Below are 18,671 nucleotides of genomic sequence, written 5' to 3' on the forward strand. Positions count from 1 at the left end.
GAAGCGCCGCCGCCAGCCGCCCGTCTGCGTTCAGAGCCGGCCGTGAGGTGAGGTGGGGTAGGGCTGCGGGCCGGGGCCGTGCGCGGCGGCCTGCGAGGGACAGCTCGGCCGGTGCTCCCCGGGGCGAGAGGTGTCCAGCGGCCCGGTGACACGGAATCTCGCAGCCCCGCATCGCTCTCGTCTTCCTCGCTGCCCTCAGCAGAGCCCGCGTGGCCGTCACGATGCCCGAGGTGAGCACGGAGCACCTGGACGAGCAGCAGGTGCAGCTGCTGGCCGAGATGTGCATCCTCATCGATGAGAACGACCGTCGGATCGGGGCGGACACGAAGAAGAACTGCCATCTGAATGAGAACATCGACAGAGGTGCGGCCCTGCGACCTTCCGCGGAGCCGGGCGTCCTTTCGGGATGCTGACAGCTAAAGCAGGGCGTTTGTGGGTGGAAGGAGCACGGCTCCTAAAGCCTTTCTCCATAGCAGAGCTGCCCCAGCCCTCTGACCATCTTCACTGCTTTCCTCTGGTCCTGCTCCAACGTCTCCACGTCTTTCTTGTGCCTGCTTGCAGTACTCCAGATGGGGTCTCAGGAGGGCAGAGCAATGGGAGGCTATTGCTGCCCTCGCCCTGCTGACCACTCCTCTTGTGATCCAGGGTACCGTTGGCCTTAAAATGTCATATTTTAAAATAAAACAACGTGGAGGAAGAACACGGTGTTCCACTTCAGCCAATTCTATTAGGAAAGGGTTTTTGTTGTCATTTTAATTGATGGGCTTTCCTTTGGGTTAATCGTATCAGAACTTTGCAGTTTGTGCCCTCAATCTTTCTGGTCTAGGAGAATGTTTTCCAGAAGAATTAGGAACAACAAATACAGAAGTTGTGTTGAGAAGGAGGGAAAATAAGGAGGCAATTGTTCTGTAATTGAAGAAGTTTATTTTCCAGTGCTATTTTGAAATTCACGAATCTTCTTTAAATTTCCTGTATCTTTTTCAGCATTTTCACCTTTGTCGTGTCTTTTTTTGAATGTTGAACCTGTCCTTAGCTTGCCTGACTGTCCATCTTAAGACTGGTGAACAGACAGACCTTTGTGTAACTCTTCTGCTGCATTGTTCTTATACTCTTCTAACTTCATAATGTTTAGCATAAACTGGCACAGAAATCCAAGGGAAAGCTCTTGAGTTTTTCCTCAGATCCTTGCTTTTAAACACTTGAATTGTTTTGAATTTAGTTTACCAGTAAGTTGGGCAATTCCAAGCCTTACGTTTTCATATAATTCTTGTCCTTAAAACAGCTTTCTGTGTTTTTGCTTTTTAGGTTTATTGCACCGAGCGTTCAGTGTTTTCTTATTTAATACAGAAAATAAACTGTTACTGCAGCAGAGGTCAAACGCTAAAATCACATTTCCAGGTAAGTACTGAAACACATTGCACATGGAATGTATTGCTTTAAATCAGTGTTTTAAGATGTGCCAGCCTAATTTTGCAGTGTAACTCCTGCAGAACATAACATAAAGTTCTAAAACCTTTGCAGTGGTTCCAGGATTTACTGAGAAGAGATACTTTTAAGAGCTTGGGATGTGCTTTTATTGTGGATGAAGCAACATAATGAGAGCTCTAGCTTATCGTTATATGTGATCTTGGGAAATTATTGCTCCCTGGCTTGCCTGGTCCTGTTTATAGTAAGGATAAACACCATACACTCACCTGTCGCAAGACACATTTAATGACATTGGAGAAATTGTTTTGGTAGATGTGAAGAGTGAGTGTTTTAATTCCTCTGGTTAAGAACAAAAGAGTATTTGGTAGAGACAAATCCAGAAGTATGCATAGAAAGAAGGGATAGAAATATTCTCCCTTTCATTGTCCTCTATCAATGAGAAACAAAAATGTGGTGCATCAATTGGCTGCTCTACGTCTCAGGGCTTTTGTAGCAATTTACAGTGTCAAAAGTGTACTGATAAAAACTTCTTTCAGATTGCTTTACCAACACTTGCTGTAGCCATCCGCTGAGCCACCCACTGGAACTGGAAGAAAATGATGCCATTGGAGTTCGGAGAGCAGCACAGAGACGAATGAAAGCAGAGTTAGGAATTCCTATGGAGCAGGTAAAGGAAGGAGAAAGGAGGGGGGGTTCTTAGCAGCACTAAGAATCTTCACATCTGGCAGGTGTGAAATCTGAAACTGAACTTAACTTTAGAAATGCAGAGGATTTGATGAATTGGAGAATTCTTCAGTTATTCTGGAGTGTCAAGGGCCAGTTGCAGATGTTTGTTCATCACTGCTTTCCTAAGCGTACGTTAGGCTCTGGTAAATATTATCTGAACTTTACTGTATTGGAGAAGTCTGGTCAAAATATTATAGGATAAGCCCAACTAGAGAAATGCTGTGCAGTTTACATGGTCAGTGTATAGTAACTTTTTTCATAATTTTTTGTAAGAAATGCATTGCAATTGTACTCGAAAAAATGATTTCCTAGGAAGAGAGCAGTGTCTGGTAATTGTTGTGTGCTGCCAAGCAGCTCAGTTATTCTGCTTTGCTGCTGGTCCTAACGTGTGTTTTGGCTGTAGGTTACTCCAGAAGAAATCTTCTATCTGACACGAATTCACTACAAGGCCAAGTCTGATGGGATCTGGGGTGAACATGAGATAGACTACATCTTATTTGTGCAGAAGGATGTAACGCTGAATCCTGATCCCAACGAGATCCAGAGCTACTGTTATGTGACCCAGAAAGAACTGAAGCAACTTCTGGACAAAGCTTCGAGGAACGAAGTCAAGATTACTCCCTGGTTTAAACTAATTGCAGAGACCTTTCTTTTTAAGTGGTGGGATAACTTACCTAACTTGAACAAATTTGTTGATCATGAAAAAATACACAGAATGTAATAGCTGCAGTGAGAGATGCTGAAGGCTGAAGCGATGTCTGTGTGGTAATTTGTGACTCGAGTGCAGGGAAAATGGCCCACCTGGAGCATGTTTAACAAGAGATTTTGAACAGATGGTTGTAGCCAATGGTTTTTCCTATCTCTTCACCTCTTCTTCCATCCCAGTAACATAAGAAACCCCCTTGATTCATCTTTCTGTTACCTCATGTGGTGCTAAAGAACCCTCAGCCTGCATGTACCCAGTTTGCTCTCACTGCCTTGCACACTTACATGTGCTGTAAGAGTGTGGGCACTCCCTGCCCGGCTCCTTCAGTAGAGAGGTGCATTTTCAATTTTATATCACTACATCTTCCAGAATGCTAATTACAAACCCATGTGAGTTCTGCACTGATGTGACAGAACGAGTCTGTGAAGAAAAACAATTAATTCAAAGTGATCAGGAGTGTTTTAATTGCAGAACAGATCTCTGGCTGCTGTGCTGTGTAGTTAGTCAGACATGTGAAAACTCAACTAACTGGATCATCTGTGTGGACTGAATTTCACTTTGAACTGCTACGTGATGTGTTACAGCTTTAGATAATAAACACTGATTTTAAAACTATTTTTATCTTTTAAGCCATCCCCTGCCTGTTTAGTGAGCAAATACTGCACATCTTTAATTAGAAAGTAATGTTTAATCACCCTAAATGCAGATGGTAGGTAACTACCTACTGACCATAGCCTGTCCTTGGAGAAGGGATGTGCGTTGGAGAGTCCTCCTCACCTTACAGAAAACAAAGGCAGCTTGAGACAAACTTTTTATTGCAACATCTGATTTCTTCCCAATGTCCTGGAAAGCTCAAATCTCCGGAACTCCAAAAGTCAAGACTGAGAATTTATAGGCATACATAAACTCTTAATTTTGGTTAATTAGAAAATCAACTAGAGGGTAAGAGCTAAGCCACAGCCACCCCATGTAGATTTCTTAAGTTCTCTGTGTTTTCTTGATGAAATAGGGTATTTTCCATACTGATTCCCCTTAGTTGTGAAACATGATTTTAACTAGTCTGTCTGATGGCAAGGTAGATCTAACTTTTCTAGTTTGTTGCTTATCCCAGTTCTGTCCATAGTTCTACACTGAGAGGTTTTAGGGCCAAGCTTTTGTATGCTGACCTGAAGCAAAGAATGGTGGAGGAGGGAATGCAGCAATGCAGTGTTAACAGCTGTCTTGAATTTGGTTTCATCAGCTACACTGCCTAAGTAGTCTCTTTCGAATACCTTTTGAAATACCTGCACTACTTTTAAATGTTCTGTTGAGGCTGACTATTAAAACTGTTAACCTAAAAACCTGGGCTGGGCTTTTCTTTTTAGACATGCTGACTAAGCACTGAAGTGATATGGTTGGGAACAAGCTGTGGTTTTATTTTAACACGAGTTCAAATAGTCAACTCGGGGCAAAAGCTGGGCAAACAGCCTGCCATAGAAACAGCATAAAGACAAAAGCAAAGTTTTGCCAAACACTTCTTAAAATCCTGTGAACAGTTCTAAGTATTTTTTTCCTGCACTGAACTTCCTTGCAGCACAACAAGTATTTTTAATAACAAATCACACGAAGGGGGACAGACTACAGGTGGAAATCCATAAAGGTAACACTGGTACATGCAAGCTGACACCGGAACACTCCACAGTGCTGATTCTGGCTGTGTTAATTTTCTTCACTAATAGCCCATATAGTGCTGTATTTTGGATTTGTGATGAAGAACAGTGTTGACAACGTGATGTTTACATATTGCTGAACTGAATCAAGGGTTCCTCTGCTTCTCACACTACCCTGATACTTCGGAAGCTGAGGAAGCACAAAAAATGGGGAGGGGACACTGTCAGGACCACTGGGCCCAAATAACCAAAGGATCCATACCACAGGAGCTTGTGATCAGCAATAGAAGCTGGGGAGAAAGGAAGAGGAGGGGGGAAATCCCATACTACAGGGCATCACTCTCAGCAATGAAAGCTGCTTGGGGGAGAGGAGAAGGCATTAAGAGTTACAGCATCTGTCTGCCCCAGTAAGTAATGGAGCACTGCTCTGATGCAAAGGGCCTGCCAATGGGAAGCAGTGAATTAATTCCTTAGTTTGCTTTACCTGCGTGCACAGCTTTTGCTTTTTCTACTTAACCATCCTTGTCTCAACCTAGGAGCGTCATTTTTCAAGTCTATTTAGAAACAGCTTCTGCCACAGCTATTGATAAGTCTCTCACAATCCTACTGACTCTGTGAGAACTCCAAACTCCTGTATCAGAACTCTCCCCGCCCTGAGCTTCAACTGTCTTGCCCACAATACAAATGTGTGCTCTTGTTAATATTCTCCATTACAAAAAGGAAAACCAGGACTAGAACTTAGTTTTAGTAACTGTATGCTTTAATTTAGAGCTCTGCTCATCTTCTCTGTGTTTTACCAGATTTCCTCTTTCCAGCCAGCAGATGTTTTGGCTTGGTGTCAAAGATGTGCCTGTCTGCCTCTCCTTTCCTGCCCAGGCGATTCATTTTCTTTTGAGCCTTCTTTGCCATAGTCTTGACTTTCTTCACCATCTATTTAAAAACAAGCATACAAACATGGTGAATGACTTCCTCAGTAGCTCAGATAACTCGCTTTGCCCTTTAAAAAAACACTAAGGATTTTCTAGGACATGAAATAATACTTCGAGTAAGCAAGCATCTGCTATCTGTAACACTTTCAGTATGACACTAATCTCTCTTAAAAACAAACAAAACTCTTCCCCAACACACTAAAAATGCAATCATCCTATGCCTGAAACTCCAATCTTATAAAGGTAGAGCCCTTCTAATAGGTTATGAAGTACGTACAGCTTTTATCCTTCTTTCTTCATACTTAAAATTTAAAAATGTGCTTTCTTTATATTATTACATCTTAAGTTAAGAACTAACTAAGCTCTTTTTTTTTTTTTTTAAGAACAGAGAGTTCAGAAGATCAGAAGATGAAGCTGCAAAGAGGGATGAACTCTCAACTGCACAACGGCCTTAGTATGAAGTTTACCAGAAACTAGTTTAAGTACAATGATGCTGTTTCATTTGCTGTAAGAGGTAATTAACTCCAACAAACCTTTTCATCACGCAGACCAGAGACATCCCGTGGTGGACGAGAGGAGCTGCGACTGCGTGCCACGGACTGAGGGGTTTCAGACTCGTCACGTTTACGTTTCCTTGTAACACTCCGAGACCTTCTGGCATAATGGGCCTGAAATCCAGAACAGTACTTGGGTTATTAACAACAGAAACAATCAGCTCAGATACTCCATCTCTAATGAGACCAATAGGAAAAAACACAACAGGAAGTGAAATGCTACAATACATTGTCAAAGGACAAATGGTTCTTTTGGATACTGAAAGACAAAAAGATGTGAAGTTGCAGAGTTATTCCACAGTATCGTATCTTACCAACTGTCAGTCATTGTCTCACAGGAATATTCAAGTCCTAGTGAATACTATTATATCCTTTTCAAAATTAACTCCAGTTTTATAAACCCTTTTTTTGCCACTTCATCCATAAGTAAAGGATTAAAAAACAAAAACCCACAAAGGAATGACTAGCAATACAAAAGAAGTTCTGCAACAGCAAAAAAGCAGTGACAAAACCTGCTCTGATTAGTGGCTGTTTACAGGACAAAACCCCAAAGAACTATCAGTGTACAACATAAACATCAAATTCCTCTGCACGGAGACAGCAACTGAATCAACACAGCATATCAGCCCTGAGAAGCACAAATGCTTATTTCAGATGTGCAATGTTGACACTCCTTGTTTCCAAAGCCCTTGTTCAGTTAACAAATTCAAGGTCTCAAGCTTCACACAGCCATATTAGTGCTGGATTTGCTGTACAAAATGGAGTAGTTCTTAAAATTTATGATAAAACAAAATGGCTCCCGAAGGTTCAAAGTACTTTGACTGCCTTGCATAAAAAAAACTCCAGCCAAGCTATCAAAACTTCAGTTATAAGTCACAGCATTAAGGAACTGTAAAAGGATCAGCTCCATCTGTCATTATTGCTAATTCTGACACAGTTGTGTCTCACAAAGCAATCATGAAAATTGTTCAGCCAAATCCTATTCTTAAATCCTACACAAATTGCAAACAACTGGTAATAGAATGCAGTGTGTATATACAGGAGTGACTCTATTCAAACATTAGCAAGTTTTCAGCCAGCACTCAAAAAAATACCAATATCAACAGCCTCCTATTTTCTTCTCAGCAGATCCCATCTCTCTCTCATGCCAACTGCAATGTGCAATTCAAGTGTCCTTGAAAAAAATGGAGTGGAACTGATCTCCTTCAGATGAGCACAGTGTTAAATTAGCAGCAACTTACATCATCTTTATTAGTCATGTCAAGTCCAAGATCAGTCATTTCTTTCTCTAGCACCTTCCGCTGCACCTGGAAAAGAATTAGGAGATTGTGTGTGTTTCTTCTAAAGAATGATGTTTCCATCTTACTTTGTCTTAATGTATTAAAATAAAAAAACAACAACAAAAAAAAAGGCAACCCAATTAAACAAGCTGAGTTATGTTCTAAAGAGTTTTTCTATAATATATACAGAATCATACAATAGACTCACTTGTATAACAGGAATAAAAAAGGCAACTCTCACTTGTTTCATTTTGTTCGGCACCCCCCCATAATTTAGTTATCAGAGCTGTAAGGAGCACAGAAGTGCAAACTGTGAGGCAGAGGGTCAAACATGAGAAAAACATCAGTGCCAGTACCCCAAATTTCTGCACATTCCTACACACTTACTATGCATCAGCAACCACAGGGTTCTTTACTCACCTTTTTGGCTGTTCTGGGCATCCTTGGGCCTCGAGTGTCTTTTTCCTTTGACTGCAGGATTTTCAGTTTCTTTTTTTCTCGGATCTGTTTTGCCAGCTGTCGGATTTCCATCATCTCTTCATCTTCACTTTCTGGTTCGCTGTCATACTCCCCAGCAGCTTCTCTCAGCTCTTCTTCTTTCTCTAATTCTTCCAGTTTCTTAGAAGAGATTAAATGAAAATTGGGATGCTCACCAAATCTTAGACTTACAATCCTCAATGTGACTGTGCCACTTCTGGCAACACAACCTCAGAAAACCTTCTCTCTCTGCATTTGCCATGATTCTGGAGCACTAGCAAACCAGATGAACCCGACTGCCCAAGAATCTTTGCCTGCACTCACAACTTCTTCTTAAGGACCAGCAAGAAATAAGGATGGGGCATGTCATTACACAAAAATGCTGTAAATTGAGAATTCAGTCTATTTCCTTCAATAGCATGCTCCAGCAGACAGAAATTCGATGGGTTAATTTCTTATTATTAATAATATGTTTTGATAACTACATTCCTTCCAGCAACAGTCACAGAGTAAGGAAATACAACTTTCCCTGCAAACCTCTGCTCTGATAAAATAAAGCAGTTCTCCATTCTCCTGAAACTGTGAGTTTGGTCACTCAGAAAACAGTGTCCTTCTCATGGCAAGTGCAGACAAGTGCGGAAGAACTGGCTTACACAACATTGTTTTTATCTAAGAATATTACAACTTAGAGAAAATAACAAAGGGATGAAAAGGTAAAAAAGTGAAAAGAATGACAGCAAACTCACTTTCATTATATCTGGATCAATGTAATCAAGGATATTGTGGCCTTGCCATATCTCTGGAATCTTGTCATACTTTTCAGATGAATTCATCAAGTCCCAATATTCTTTTTAAAAAAAAAGAAAAAAAAATTGTTAATAAAAAGATCATTTTGAAGTAGAATGTTCAATGACAGAAGACAACAGATCACAAAAAAAAAACCAAAAAAAAAACACCCCTAAATGGGAAAAATTTCACAGCATCTCTGACACATTCAAAAATCCTCCCGATCCTCTGCCTGCTGCCAAATAATGGTCAGGAATCACAAAGTCCAACGCATCAAGAATTAATGAGATTAAAGGGAAAAATAACCTGAACCGTCAGATCAGCCACTCAGAGGCATCAGAAAACATGAAAAGATCAGTGAACATCACCAGTTGTGGAACAGAAGGGCTACAGAAGTGGCAGTCAGTTGAAAGGAATCCGTTTCAAGTTTTCTCCAATAAGATCAAACTTTCCTGACCAGCAATAATACTGACTTATGTAGCTACTTACTCTGAAGATCCAAAACATAATCATCTCCCATTTCAAGTTCAAGATCTCTCTCCTGCAAAGACACACATGATTTTATATAGCTCCTAATTTTAAATCCACCTGCTAACATGAAGAATTTTAAAACCATCTGCAGATCTCCTAATTAAGAGATACCACTTACTGATTTCCTCTTGGGTGCATCTACTTCCATGCGCTTCTTACGTGCTATTGCTCCCTCAGGTATAAAAGGCAGCCGTTCCTGAAGTCAACGCAACAGGAAAAAGGAAAAAAAAAACTGTCTGAAACAATTTTTTTAATAATACCACAAATCACAATTTTAACATAATGTACTTCTAGAGGAAATGAAGTCCCAAGGTGATTAACCTGTCAGCAAAGTCAATTGTAGATAACAAAAAAAAGCAACAAGAAAATCTCAACATGTATTTCATTAATGTGTTAAGCCAAGAAAGAATTCTAGTCCTACTGAAATTGTGCTGGAAAATACATTAAAGTGCAAGCACACAGCCTACCTTGTTATCTCTTTTGGCTGGCATGGCCAAGTGTAATCTATTCAACACTTCATTCACTTTATTTCCTTTCATTTTAGTATCAACACGATGGGCCAGCAATCTGTCACAGGCCTGAAAGTACACAAGGCAACATAAGGCAAGGAATGGAGTCATCCTGATATGACAAGTAGCACAGCAAGGTTTAAATCCCAAGTACCCAGCTTCTATCCAATCTTCTGCCTCACCTTTCTAGCTCTCAAGAAAGGATCGACACACTTTATATAACAAGTATCACGAGTATATGCATATGATCCTGTTTTGTTGGCATAACCAACATTATATAATGAGCTGACAATAAGAGAAAGCAACAGTACCCTGAAAAATCCTACAAAAACTAGATTGTATCTAACACAATGCAAATCATTACATTTCCCTTTGCACCCAATGTGTTCAACATGCTATTAAGATTACCACAATAAAAGCTTTTAGCACAGTTTAACTGACAATAAAATCTAAGCTCAAAGAGGGCAGATTTAGGTTAGATAGAAGGAAGAAGTCTTTTACAGTGAGGGTGGTGAACCTCTGGAACTGGCTGCCCAGAAATGTGGTTGATGCCCCATCCCTGGAGACTTTCAAAGCCAGGCTGATCAGGCCCTGGGCAGCCTGATGTAGCTGTGGTGTCCCTGTTCACTGCAGGGGAGTTGGACTAGGTGGCCTTCAGAGTCCCTTCCAACTCTAAGGGCTCTATGATTCTCTGATTCCTTCTGAATGAAATTGAGAGAAAAGAGATACATACTTCTGTTTTAACTTGCATCACACCTTCTTCTGTTAGGGTACTTGTCTCTATTACTGAAAATCCTTCTGCTTCAAAAGACTCAAATATTTTCTGAAATGGAAATATCATCACAAATAATTACATTCTGCCTAGTTCTTAATACACCATTACACCAAGGACTGAAATTTTAACCCAGTGGCAATATATGCAACTTTTTACTGAGGAACTTTATTAAAATGTGTTTCTAAAAAGATGACAAATTTTACAACTGCAGTTCTATTTAATCTGTTAGTAAATAACCACTGTTAACAGCAACTGTAAATGACACATGAATAAAACAGAAAAAGAGATGAAGGGAAAACACAAACTGCATGTGTCCTCGAACTTGTAGATACAAAGGAACTGTACACAGAACTGCTGCCCAATAGGAGCTCCTATTAAAATCAGCTCCAGTACCACTTATCAGTTTAGGGCTCATTATCTCTAAACTACTGAAACAGTTCCTATTGAACAGATCTATTAATTCCAATTATAGCAGTAATTAAAAGATCTCACAGTGTCTGAGATTTCTAAAACTGCTGAGGAGTTGCTTTCAGTTTGGTATTTACAATACTCTGGTAAGTATGCATACTAAACAGTGCAAGTATACACAGCAGGCATAAAGATCAAGACTTGCAAAACTACCCTCCAGTACACTGTTAAATAGTTAAGAAGTGGTTGTCTAATTTTTTTTTGCCTAATCTAATTGTGCACACAGCACTTTTGCTAATTTTGGAAGAAAGACAGGGGTGGGAACCTCAGGCTCACCCGGCTCTCTTCAGGAAGTTCTTCAATTCTCTTCACATCACATTTGTTTGCAACAATTATAAGTGGCTAATAAAGAGAAAGAAAGAGCAATCACAATCCAAGGTATCACGTTACAAAAATACTGACTTTACAAATAACATAACCAAACTTACCTTGTTAGCAAACAACGGCTTGATATTTCTGAAGAGTTCCACTTGCTCCTCCAGGCTGTGCCCACACTGCTCAGACACATCCATCACATAGAGCACAGCAGCACGCAGGTGTGCAAGTGCAGTTATAGCCTGCATCTCTATGGTGTTCCTGTCCTCCAAAGGATGGTCTAAAATACCAGGAGTATCTACGACCTAAAATCAACATAATTGAGACACTGTTTTAGAGCATATTCTTGATTTCTTGTCCATATTACCTTCTAAGACTACAGTATTCCTTTCAGTCATAAATAAGACCATAAACTCAGCTAAATTGAGACTGTGGAAATGGAATAATGCAAAAATAACAGGTTTCAGAGTAAGAAACAAGAAGCAAACAAGTATGGACAGCCCTGCCCCAAACTGGCTCTGAATTTAATACTAACAAGAAGAGACCTGGCCTTACTCAGACATTCCAGTCCCAATTCTTCCCCCAAACAGAAAACATATACGTACGTGCATGTTTTTAGAACAGATTTGGACTACTGTCCCCATTTGACACATAGCAGCTCTCAGGCACAGTGTTTCTCACCAAGGCAAAAACTGTAATTCAGGTTGCGAGGTGGCAAATTGTAACCAGTTGATTCTGGCAAGAAAATGCAAAATGATACCAGTTCTTACCTGCCAGCGCAGGTATCTGTAATCCATATGTCCCACAAACAGAGATTTGGTGGTAAAGGCATACGGCTGCACTTCTACATCTGCTCTTGTAACCTTAAAACAAGATTTAATAGGACACTTACTGAGTATTTCCTGAACTTGCAAGCTGTGTATCATAATCACAACTCACTGCATTTGCTACAGGAAAGCTAAAGAATGGTTATTTGGGCTGTTTCTCTGCAATCACTCACCTGCACTAACTTTACATATAGCCCTCCAGAAATTTCAGTCAGCCTGTGTTCACCCATATGAATTTGCTAACCCTCAGATCAGACAGTGCTATACATTTTATTCCACCTTAAATAAATGAATGATACCTCAATATTATTAAAAGAAAAATCACACACCTTATTTATAAAGCTCGACTTCCCAACATTTGGATAGCCACATAACAGAAGAGTTCTTGTATTGGGATCGATGGTTGGCAAACGAGACAAATGTTGTCGCACTGAAACATTTAAAAGACGTCTGAAGTATTTGTCTTAATTCACATTTGAATGGAAGAAAAAATTCATGTAACACAGCTCAGTAACTTCTTTTTAATTTCAGAAACTGATTGAGCAGTCATTTATGAAAATGTACTGTTGTTTGTTAAGTCCAGAAGTCTCACACAACAAAAAAAAGGAAATGTTACTTTACACATTAAGACCACTGTCCTGTAGCTAGAGTGAGTCCATCATATCAGGCAGCACAGACTGAGGCAAGCAATAATGAGCCTGAAATAAGGATCACTGCTTGGAAAATGTTTAGCAATAATCGATTATTAGAGGGCTGGAGCACCTCTACTATGAAGAAAGGTGAGAGAACTGAGCTTGTTTAGCTTAGAGAAGGCTCTGGGGAGACTTCATTGTGGCCTTCCAATACTTGAAGGGAGAGTATAAACAGGAGGGGGAAAGATTATTTACGAGGGTGGGCAGTGATAGGACAAGGGGGAATGGTTTTAAGCTGAGACAGGGGAGGTTGAGGTTAGATATTAGGAGGACGTTTTTCCACACAGAGCGTAGTGACACACTGGAACAGGTTGTCCAAGGAGGCTGTGGATGCCCCATCCCTGGAGGCATTCCAGGCCAGGCTGGATGTGGCTCTGGCAGCCTGGTCTGGTGGTTGGCAGCCTGTACATAGCAGGGGGTTGAAACTGGATGATCATTGTCGTTTTCATGGTCCTTTTCAACCCAGGTCATTCTATGATTCTATGATGAATTTTTCAGATATATACATGTGAAAATAATAATAAACACAAGCACGGCTATGACCTTTAAGTGAGTACAGACATTTTGTAACTATTACTAACACCACAGCATTCTAAACCTAAAATAAGAGAACTATTTAGTTGAAAACTAATTTCTAAATGTTTGGGGGTTTGACAACTATTTTGCTTTCATTACCTACATTCTGTATCTAACACATTTTTCTGTTTTTAACTGTTATTCTTTGTACGAATAACAATGTACTGTCTTTATATTCTTTGATTTATTGCACAAACCTTGCTCCAAATATTCCAAGCTTTGTTTCTGCCTTTTGATAATGGTGCACATCCGTCCCAGAGCAGCACGTTTCAGCTGTTTGCAGCGGTAGAGAGAATCCCCGTACTTCATCAGGCGCACGTAGTCCTTGGCAACGCTGCAGGGACAGCAAAATAGGAAGTGATGCAGCAACCAACCTCACAGGTACAGAACTGAAGGAAGAAATATTCCTTACTTGTCAATCAGATTCTTGGCAATATTGATCTGTCCCAAAGCCAGCTTGTAGTGATCTTTGTCGTACAGAACGTTCATCAGATCCGCATAAAAAGGATGAATATCCTAAGACCAAAAAAAAAAAAAAAAAAAGACATAAAATTAACTTTATTTTCTTGAAGATGACAATTTCTTGGCAACTACGTAAGTTCATTTTTTCCTCCAATACAACAACACAACTGACAATACAACCCAAACTATTTTCATTACTATCTCGCCTAACAAAAATAATCCCCTTTGTCATTAGATGCATAACTGTCAATACTTTGAATTTTTATGCAATGATACCTTGGACTGACTTAGACCAAGTTTCCATTTTGTCTTTTGCACTGCAAAATACTTTCAGATTTCAAATCTGAACTTTCCTCTGTTGAATAATGAAACTGCAAGAAGCCTGCAGAAGCAGTTTCTAATAGTAAATTCATCTTATAGCAGAAACACAGTAACAGTGTTAACTCCTTTTGTTTGAGTGCTGGATTACAGGTAAGATTGGATAATAAGGGCTTATTCAATGTCCAGATAAATCCCCTGGCTTTCCAAGAAAGCAACACTTTCAATTCTTCTAAACGAATCATTTTTAGCTATTTACACATTTATGTGGAGAAATTTCATCATGACATATTAAAACGCAGGTGATATTTGCAGGAATTCAGTGGGTGTGAAAACAGCAGGAAAAATTAGGGCTGCAGGTGAAGGGTTTAAGCATGTATGTGAAGCTACCCACAAAGAAGCCCCAGTGGGCACCTGGACACAGCTGAAGTTGGGAAGTGACGACCATGCACACTGTGTCAGAGTGCATTTCCAACACTACCTCTGATGGGGCTCTGATGGGGATTAGTTTTGTCAACCGAAGTGACACTTCTGAAGAACTGAAGGTGGGAGGCAACGCGATGTGGTCAAGTACCTCCAACTTCCAGCACTTCCAACGGCATTTCCAGCCAGTAGAGTCCAATAGCCAAATCTCTGCAAAACGCACCCTTCAGCAAACACCCACACAGTTTACTTCTCCATACACTTCTACAGAATACATCTACCCAAATTTACTCTCATCAGGACCTGCTGGGCACCACTCCGACCTGCAAACTGGAACTGCTGCAGAATTATCCCCAGTTACAGAAAGCTCCTTTGTGAGCACTGGGGTTGCACTTACATCCAGCTTAGGGAAGTCTGTCAGGATCTGGGTCAGCCGGTCGTGGTAATTCTGCTGGGTGTACTTCACCTTCCTCATATAGAACTGCCGGATCCGATGGATTTGGTAATGCTTATGAATGACAGTCGGGGTCTTCCGCTGAGTCTTGGACAACGTCAAATCGATGAAGTCCTGCAAACCAAAGCAGCGCCGTCAGCTACGAGCCGTCACGACGTAACAACGCGGTAAGAGCCCGCTGCCTTCTGACGGAGGCCCGGCAGGCGCCCGCACCCCGCCGGCACGGAGTTCCCCGGCCAGGCAAGGAACAACCCGGCCCAGGCCCGCACCTCAGCGCCATCAACGGCAGCCGGCAGCCGCACGGCGCGGAGCCCAAAGGGGGGAGGCGGGAAGGGAAAGGGGGGCGCTCTCCTATCAGCGCGGCACCGCGCGCGGCCGTACCTTGGCGGACGGCACCACCGTGATCTTCTTGAAGTTGTACAGCGCCATGCCGCCCGCTCAGCGCCACGCCGCGGGAAACAGGAAGGCAGGCCACAAGTCTCGCGAGAGCTCCCGGCTTCCGTCAGGGCGGCGGGGCGGTGCGGGGCGGCCCTCATTGGTGCGTTCGGCTGCGCCTGTGGGTGTGCGGGTTACACGGCGCTGCCAGCCGCACCGCCACAGTGTGCATTGCGTGGGTGCTTGCGGAGAACTGTGTGCGTGTCTGGAGGCACCAGCGCAAGAAGGATGTGGAGCTGTTAGGCGGGCACAGAGGAGGACCACAAAGATGCTCAGAGGGCTGGAGACCTCTCCTATGAAGACAGGCTGAGGGAGCTGGGCTTGTTTAGCCTGGAGGAGAGAGAATGCTCCTGGGAGACCTCATTGCGGCCTTCCAGTACTTAAAGGGAACTTACAAACAGGAGGAAACCAACTTTTTACATGGGTAGATAATGATAGGACAAAGGGGAATGCTTTTAAAATAAAAGAAGGAAGATTTAGGTAAGATGTGCGGGAATTTTTTCACTGTGAGGGCGGTGAGGCGCTGGCACAGCTGCCCAGAGGAGCTGTGGATGCCCCATCGCTGGAGGTGTTTGAGGCCAGGCTGGATGGGGCCCTGTGCAGCCTGAGCTGGTGCCTGATGTAGTGGCTGGCAACCCTGCCCACGGCAGGGGGCTGGAGCAGGATGATCTTTGAGGTCCCTTCTAGCCCAAACCAATCTTATTTTACGAAAATGGAGGAATCAAGGTGGGTTTGGAGGAACAGGTGTGTGAAAATGGAAGATGAAACAGGTCCATAGCATGTCAGCAGCCTGGTCAGTGTGCGTGTCTGACCACAGCTTCATGAGTATGCCAGGAGCTGTGGACCCCTGAAAAAGTTAGGCCCTGAAACTTGCTGGTCTGAGTGCCCAAGACCAGTTACTTGATATATCAAACACATCCTCTGGCAAGCTTTCATGCTGCTCAGGAAGAGAAGAGGATCAGGTAATTCCAGCTGACTGTGTGTGAGTGCTGTTTCCATCTCTGGCTGTATATGTGCTTATGGCAGGGACAAACCCAGCCTTCATTCTAGTTGGCCGTGGGGACATGGAGCAGCAGCAGCCTCACTTCTGGCAGCATGCTGGGTTTGGAAACCCCCAACATGCATTCTCTCACCTCTCATTTTGCTTTTTTTTGTTCGTGGTGTTACGTTTTGGTTTGTTTGTTTGTTTTTTTAAATAGTAACTTTTGGTGGTTTGTCTCACACTAAACTGTAAGAGCTTTTGGATAAAAGTGCATCCTGAGTGAATTCTGGAGCAGTTTTTTTTGTGTACTCCCTGTGCTCTGTCCTTTTTTTGCGTATCTCCAGCAAACAGTGAAATCCAAACACAGACCAAAGACATAAAATTGAAATACACCCAAATGCAGTGTGCTTGTCTGTTCCTCTTTTTTACTTGACATTGATAGCAAGTTGGCATGCACCGAAATAGATCTGCTTTAAATGAATTACAGATTATGTGATAGACTTTGGAAGATGAGTTAGATGAAAAACTGAAAATTCTCTCCACACTTTTTCCCCTCTCTCTCCATAAAGCATGACATTTTCCCCTTGAGAGAATTTAGTTATATATTATTCTATCACTGCACATTTTTCTGCAGTATTAGAAATTAAAATGCATAAATTCCTTCTGCATTTCCTTTATTTCACTGCTTTACTAATTTTGCTGCAATGCTTCAAACAGCCGTCCAATGCAGTGGAAATTTTAAGGTGCTTGAAAATTAAGAGTCTCTAATCAGACAAGCCAATAGTTAATCCTTTCCAGAAATTAATTTCAGTAACGACTGTACAAACACCATTCAATCATAAACATGCAGTTAGAACCATCCCATTTGCTGTAGCTACTCAATAACACTACAGCTGCCCTATTATAATGAGTTTGCTTCTTCATAAATATTTTTATGCTAATACTTCTGTCTGCTTTTTTGAAGCATTCTTGAAGCAGTGAGATAGGACTTCATATTTTATTTGTATTGTTCTTTGCCTCCAAAACATAGTTTCATAGAGCAGAAGGAGCTCTTCTCTAGGCATATCCACAGGTATCTCAAGTTTCTGGTGCTTTTAGAGCAGCTGATGACACCCAGCAAGACCTGGATTGTGTTCTGTGCAGATTGTCCAGAGAAGCACTTGGGAGAAAAGGCTGTGGGAACGGACACCACAAAGGAACCAAGGAAGCACTCCAGCACAATACGTGTGACGTTGGCACAGTGCCTAGCTGTGACTTTAGCTTAATACTCATAGTATCTCAAAAATGTTATCCCAGAATTCCCAAAGTAGCCTTACACTCTTTGGTCTGCACTTAATGTACACAAAGATTTGTGTGTGTGTGTTGAATATACTTAGCAAATAGGTGTGCTTCATTTAGATGGTCCAAATCATTGCCCTCTTGTCCCACAAAATAAAAAGACTAGTTCACAGTTACAGAATAAGGTAGCTGAGGTAGGAAGGGACCTCTGGGTCTATCTCAATCAACCCCTGTCCCAGCAGGGCTGCACAACACAGGGTGCCCAGCACCACATCTAACAGCTTCTGAAGATCTCCAAGGATGAGACCCCACAACCTCTCTGGGCAAACTGGTCCAGTGCTCCATCACCTGCACAGCACAGAAATGCTGCCTGATGCTCAGTGGGAACCTCCTGTGTTCGAGTTTGTGCCCATTGCCTCTTGCCCTGTCAACAAACTGCACTGAAAAGAGCCTGGATTGATCCTCTTGGCATCGTTTGAGGTATTTGTACCCACTGATAAGATCCCATTCGTATAGTTCTCTTTCATTAAGTACATTGATTCTATAGAATCTCATCCAAATAAACTAGTTTCAATCATTTCAACAGATTGCTATTATAAAGTCCTCTTCAGCATCAGTCCTTATGTATATATGTGTTCAAAGTCTTAAAGTTTTAAACCTAGTTTACCAGGCACACACTGCACACAGTGAACAGTCTCCAAACGAAAAGCTTACCCTCCTCTTTCTTTATCAGAAAGTGTTTTGAGCGGGGTTCATCAGATAACCTGTTGGTCTGGCAGCAGTACACATTCCCTCTCATCTCTGATTTCAGCAGCTGAAGCCCAACTAACTGGCTGGCCAGAAAATATTAGTTCTGGGAGCCATTTTATTTCAGTGGGATTATTTGGATTTTGGTGAGAGCAGATGAGAAAGAAGAAACTGCCTTCCAGCCTGAGAACCCAGCCTGGGAACTGGGACTGTGAGCCAGAAGCATCCCTGAGAAGCACCACTGCCTCTCTGAAGTGCAGCTGAGCACCTTGGAACTGGAGGCATCCTGCAGATACTACTGATAAGAGCAAACTGAGGAATGGGAACAGCAGCTTATCATCTGG

At 41.9% G+C, this 18,671-nt stretch overlaps 2 protein-coding genes across 2 annotated transcripts; one reads left to right on the top strand and one right to left on the bottom strand.

The window, feature by feature from the left end:
• On the top strand, positions 1–4,200 carry IDI1 (isopentenyl-diphosphate delta isomerase 1). Its single transcript, XM_042888662.1, has 5 exons — positions 1–47; positions 203–363; positions 1,306–1,398; positions 1,965–2,095; positions 2,558–4,200. The coding sequence occupies exons 2-5, from the start codon at positions 222–224 to the stop codon at positions 2,873–2,875; spliced, it is 684 nt and encodes a 227-aa protein (XP_042744596.1). The 5' UTR covers positions 1–47; positions 203–221; the 3' UTR covers positions 2,876–4,200.
• Positions 4,201–5,247: 1,047 nt separating this feature from the next.
• Positions 5,248–15,354, bottom strand: GTPBP4 (GTP binding protein 4). The gene is made up of 17 exons (XM_042888660.1): positions 15,267–15,354; positions 14,829–14,999; positions 13,641–13,744; positions 13,426–13,562; positions 12,290–12,390; positions 11,904–11,996; positions 11,247–11,438; positions 11,095–11,160; positions 10,309–10,398; positions 9,534–9,644; positions 9,185–9,262; positions 9,025–9,076; positions 8,496–8,596; positions 7,693–7,890; positions 7,234–7,299; positions 5,972–6,106; positions 5,248–5,439 (listed from the first exon to the last, which is right to left on the bottom strand). The coding sequence occupies exons 1-17, from the start codon at positions 15,312–15,314 to the stop codon at positions 5,287–5,289; spliced, it is 1,896 nt and encodes a 631-aa protein (XP_042744594.1). The 5' UTR covers positions 15,315–15,354; the 3' UTR covers positions 5,248–5,286.
• Positions 15,355–18,671: the final 3,317 nt, after the last annotated feature.

This window comes from Lagopus leucura, unplaced genomic scaffold, assembly GCF_019238085.1.
Source record: "Lagopus leucura isolate 7727_CA_CO unplaced genomic scaffold, USGS_WTPT01 Super-Scaffold_100157, whole genome shotgun sequence".
In the NCBI taxonomy this organism is placed as follows: Eukaryota; Metazoa; Chordata; class Aves; order Galliformes; family Phasianidae; genus Lagopus; species Lagopus leucura.

Coding starts and splice junctions, on each gene's coding strand:
- GTPBP4 (XM_042888660.1), bottom strand. CDS start 15,314: ATGGCGCTGTACAACTTCAAGAAGATCACGGTGGTGCCGTCCGCCAAG. Junction 11,161..11,246: donor AGCCGTTGTTTGCTAACAAG/GTAAGTTTGGTT, acceptor TCTCTTTATTAG/CCACTTATAATTGTTGCAAA. Junction 7,891..8,495: donor TTGATCCAGATATAATGAAA/GTGAGTTTGCTG, acceptor ATCTCTTCTAAG/AAACTGGAAGAATTAGAGAA.
- IDI1 (XM_042888662.1), top strand. CDS start 222: ATGCCCGAGGTGAGCACGGAGCACCTGGACGAGCAGCAGGTGCAGCTG. Junction 1,399..1,964: donor CGCTAAAATCACATTTCCAG/GTAAGTACTGAA, acceptor AACTTCTTTCAG/ATTGCTTTACCAACACTTGC. Junction 2,096..2,557: donor TAGGAATTCCTATGGAGCAG/GTAAAGGAAGGA, acceptor TTTTGGCTGTAG/GTTACTCCAGAAGAAATCTT.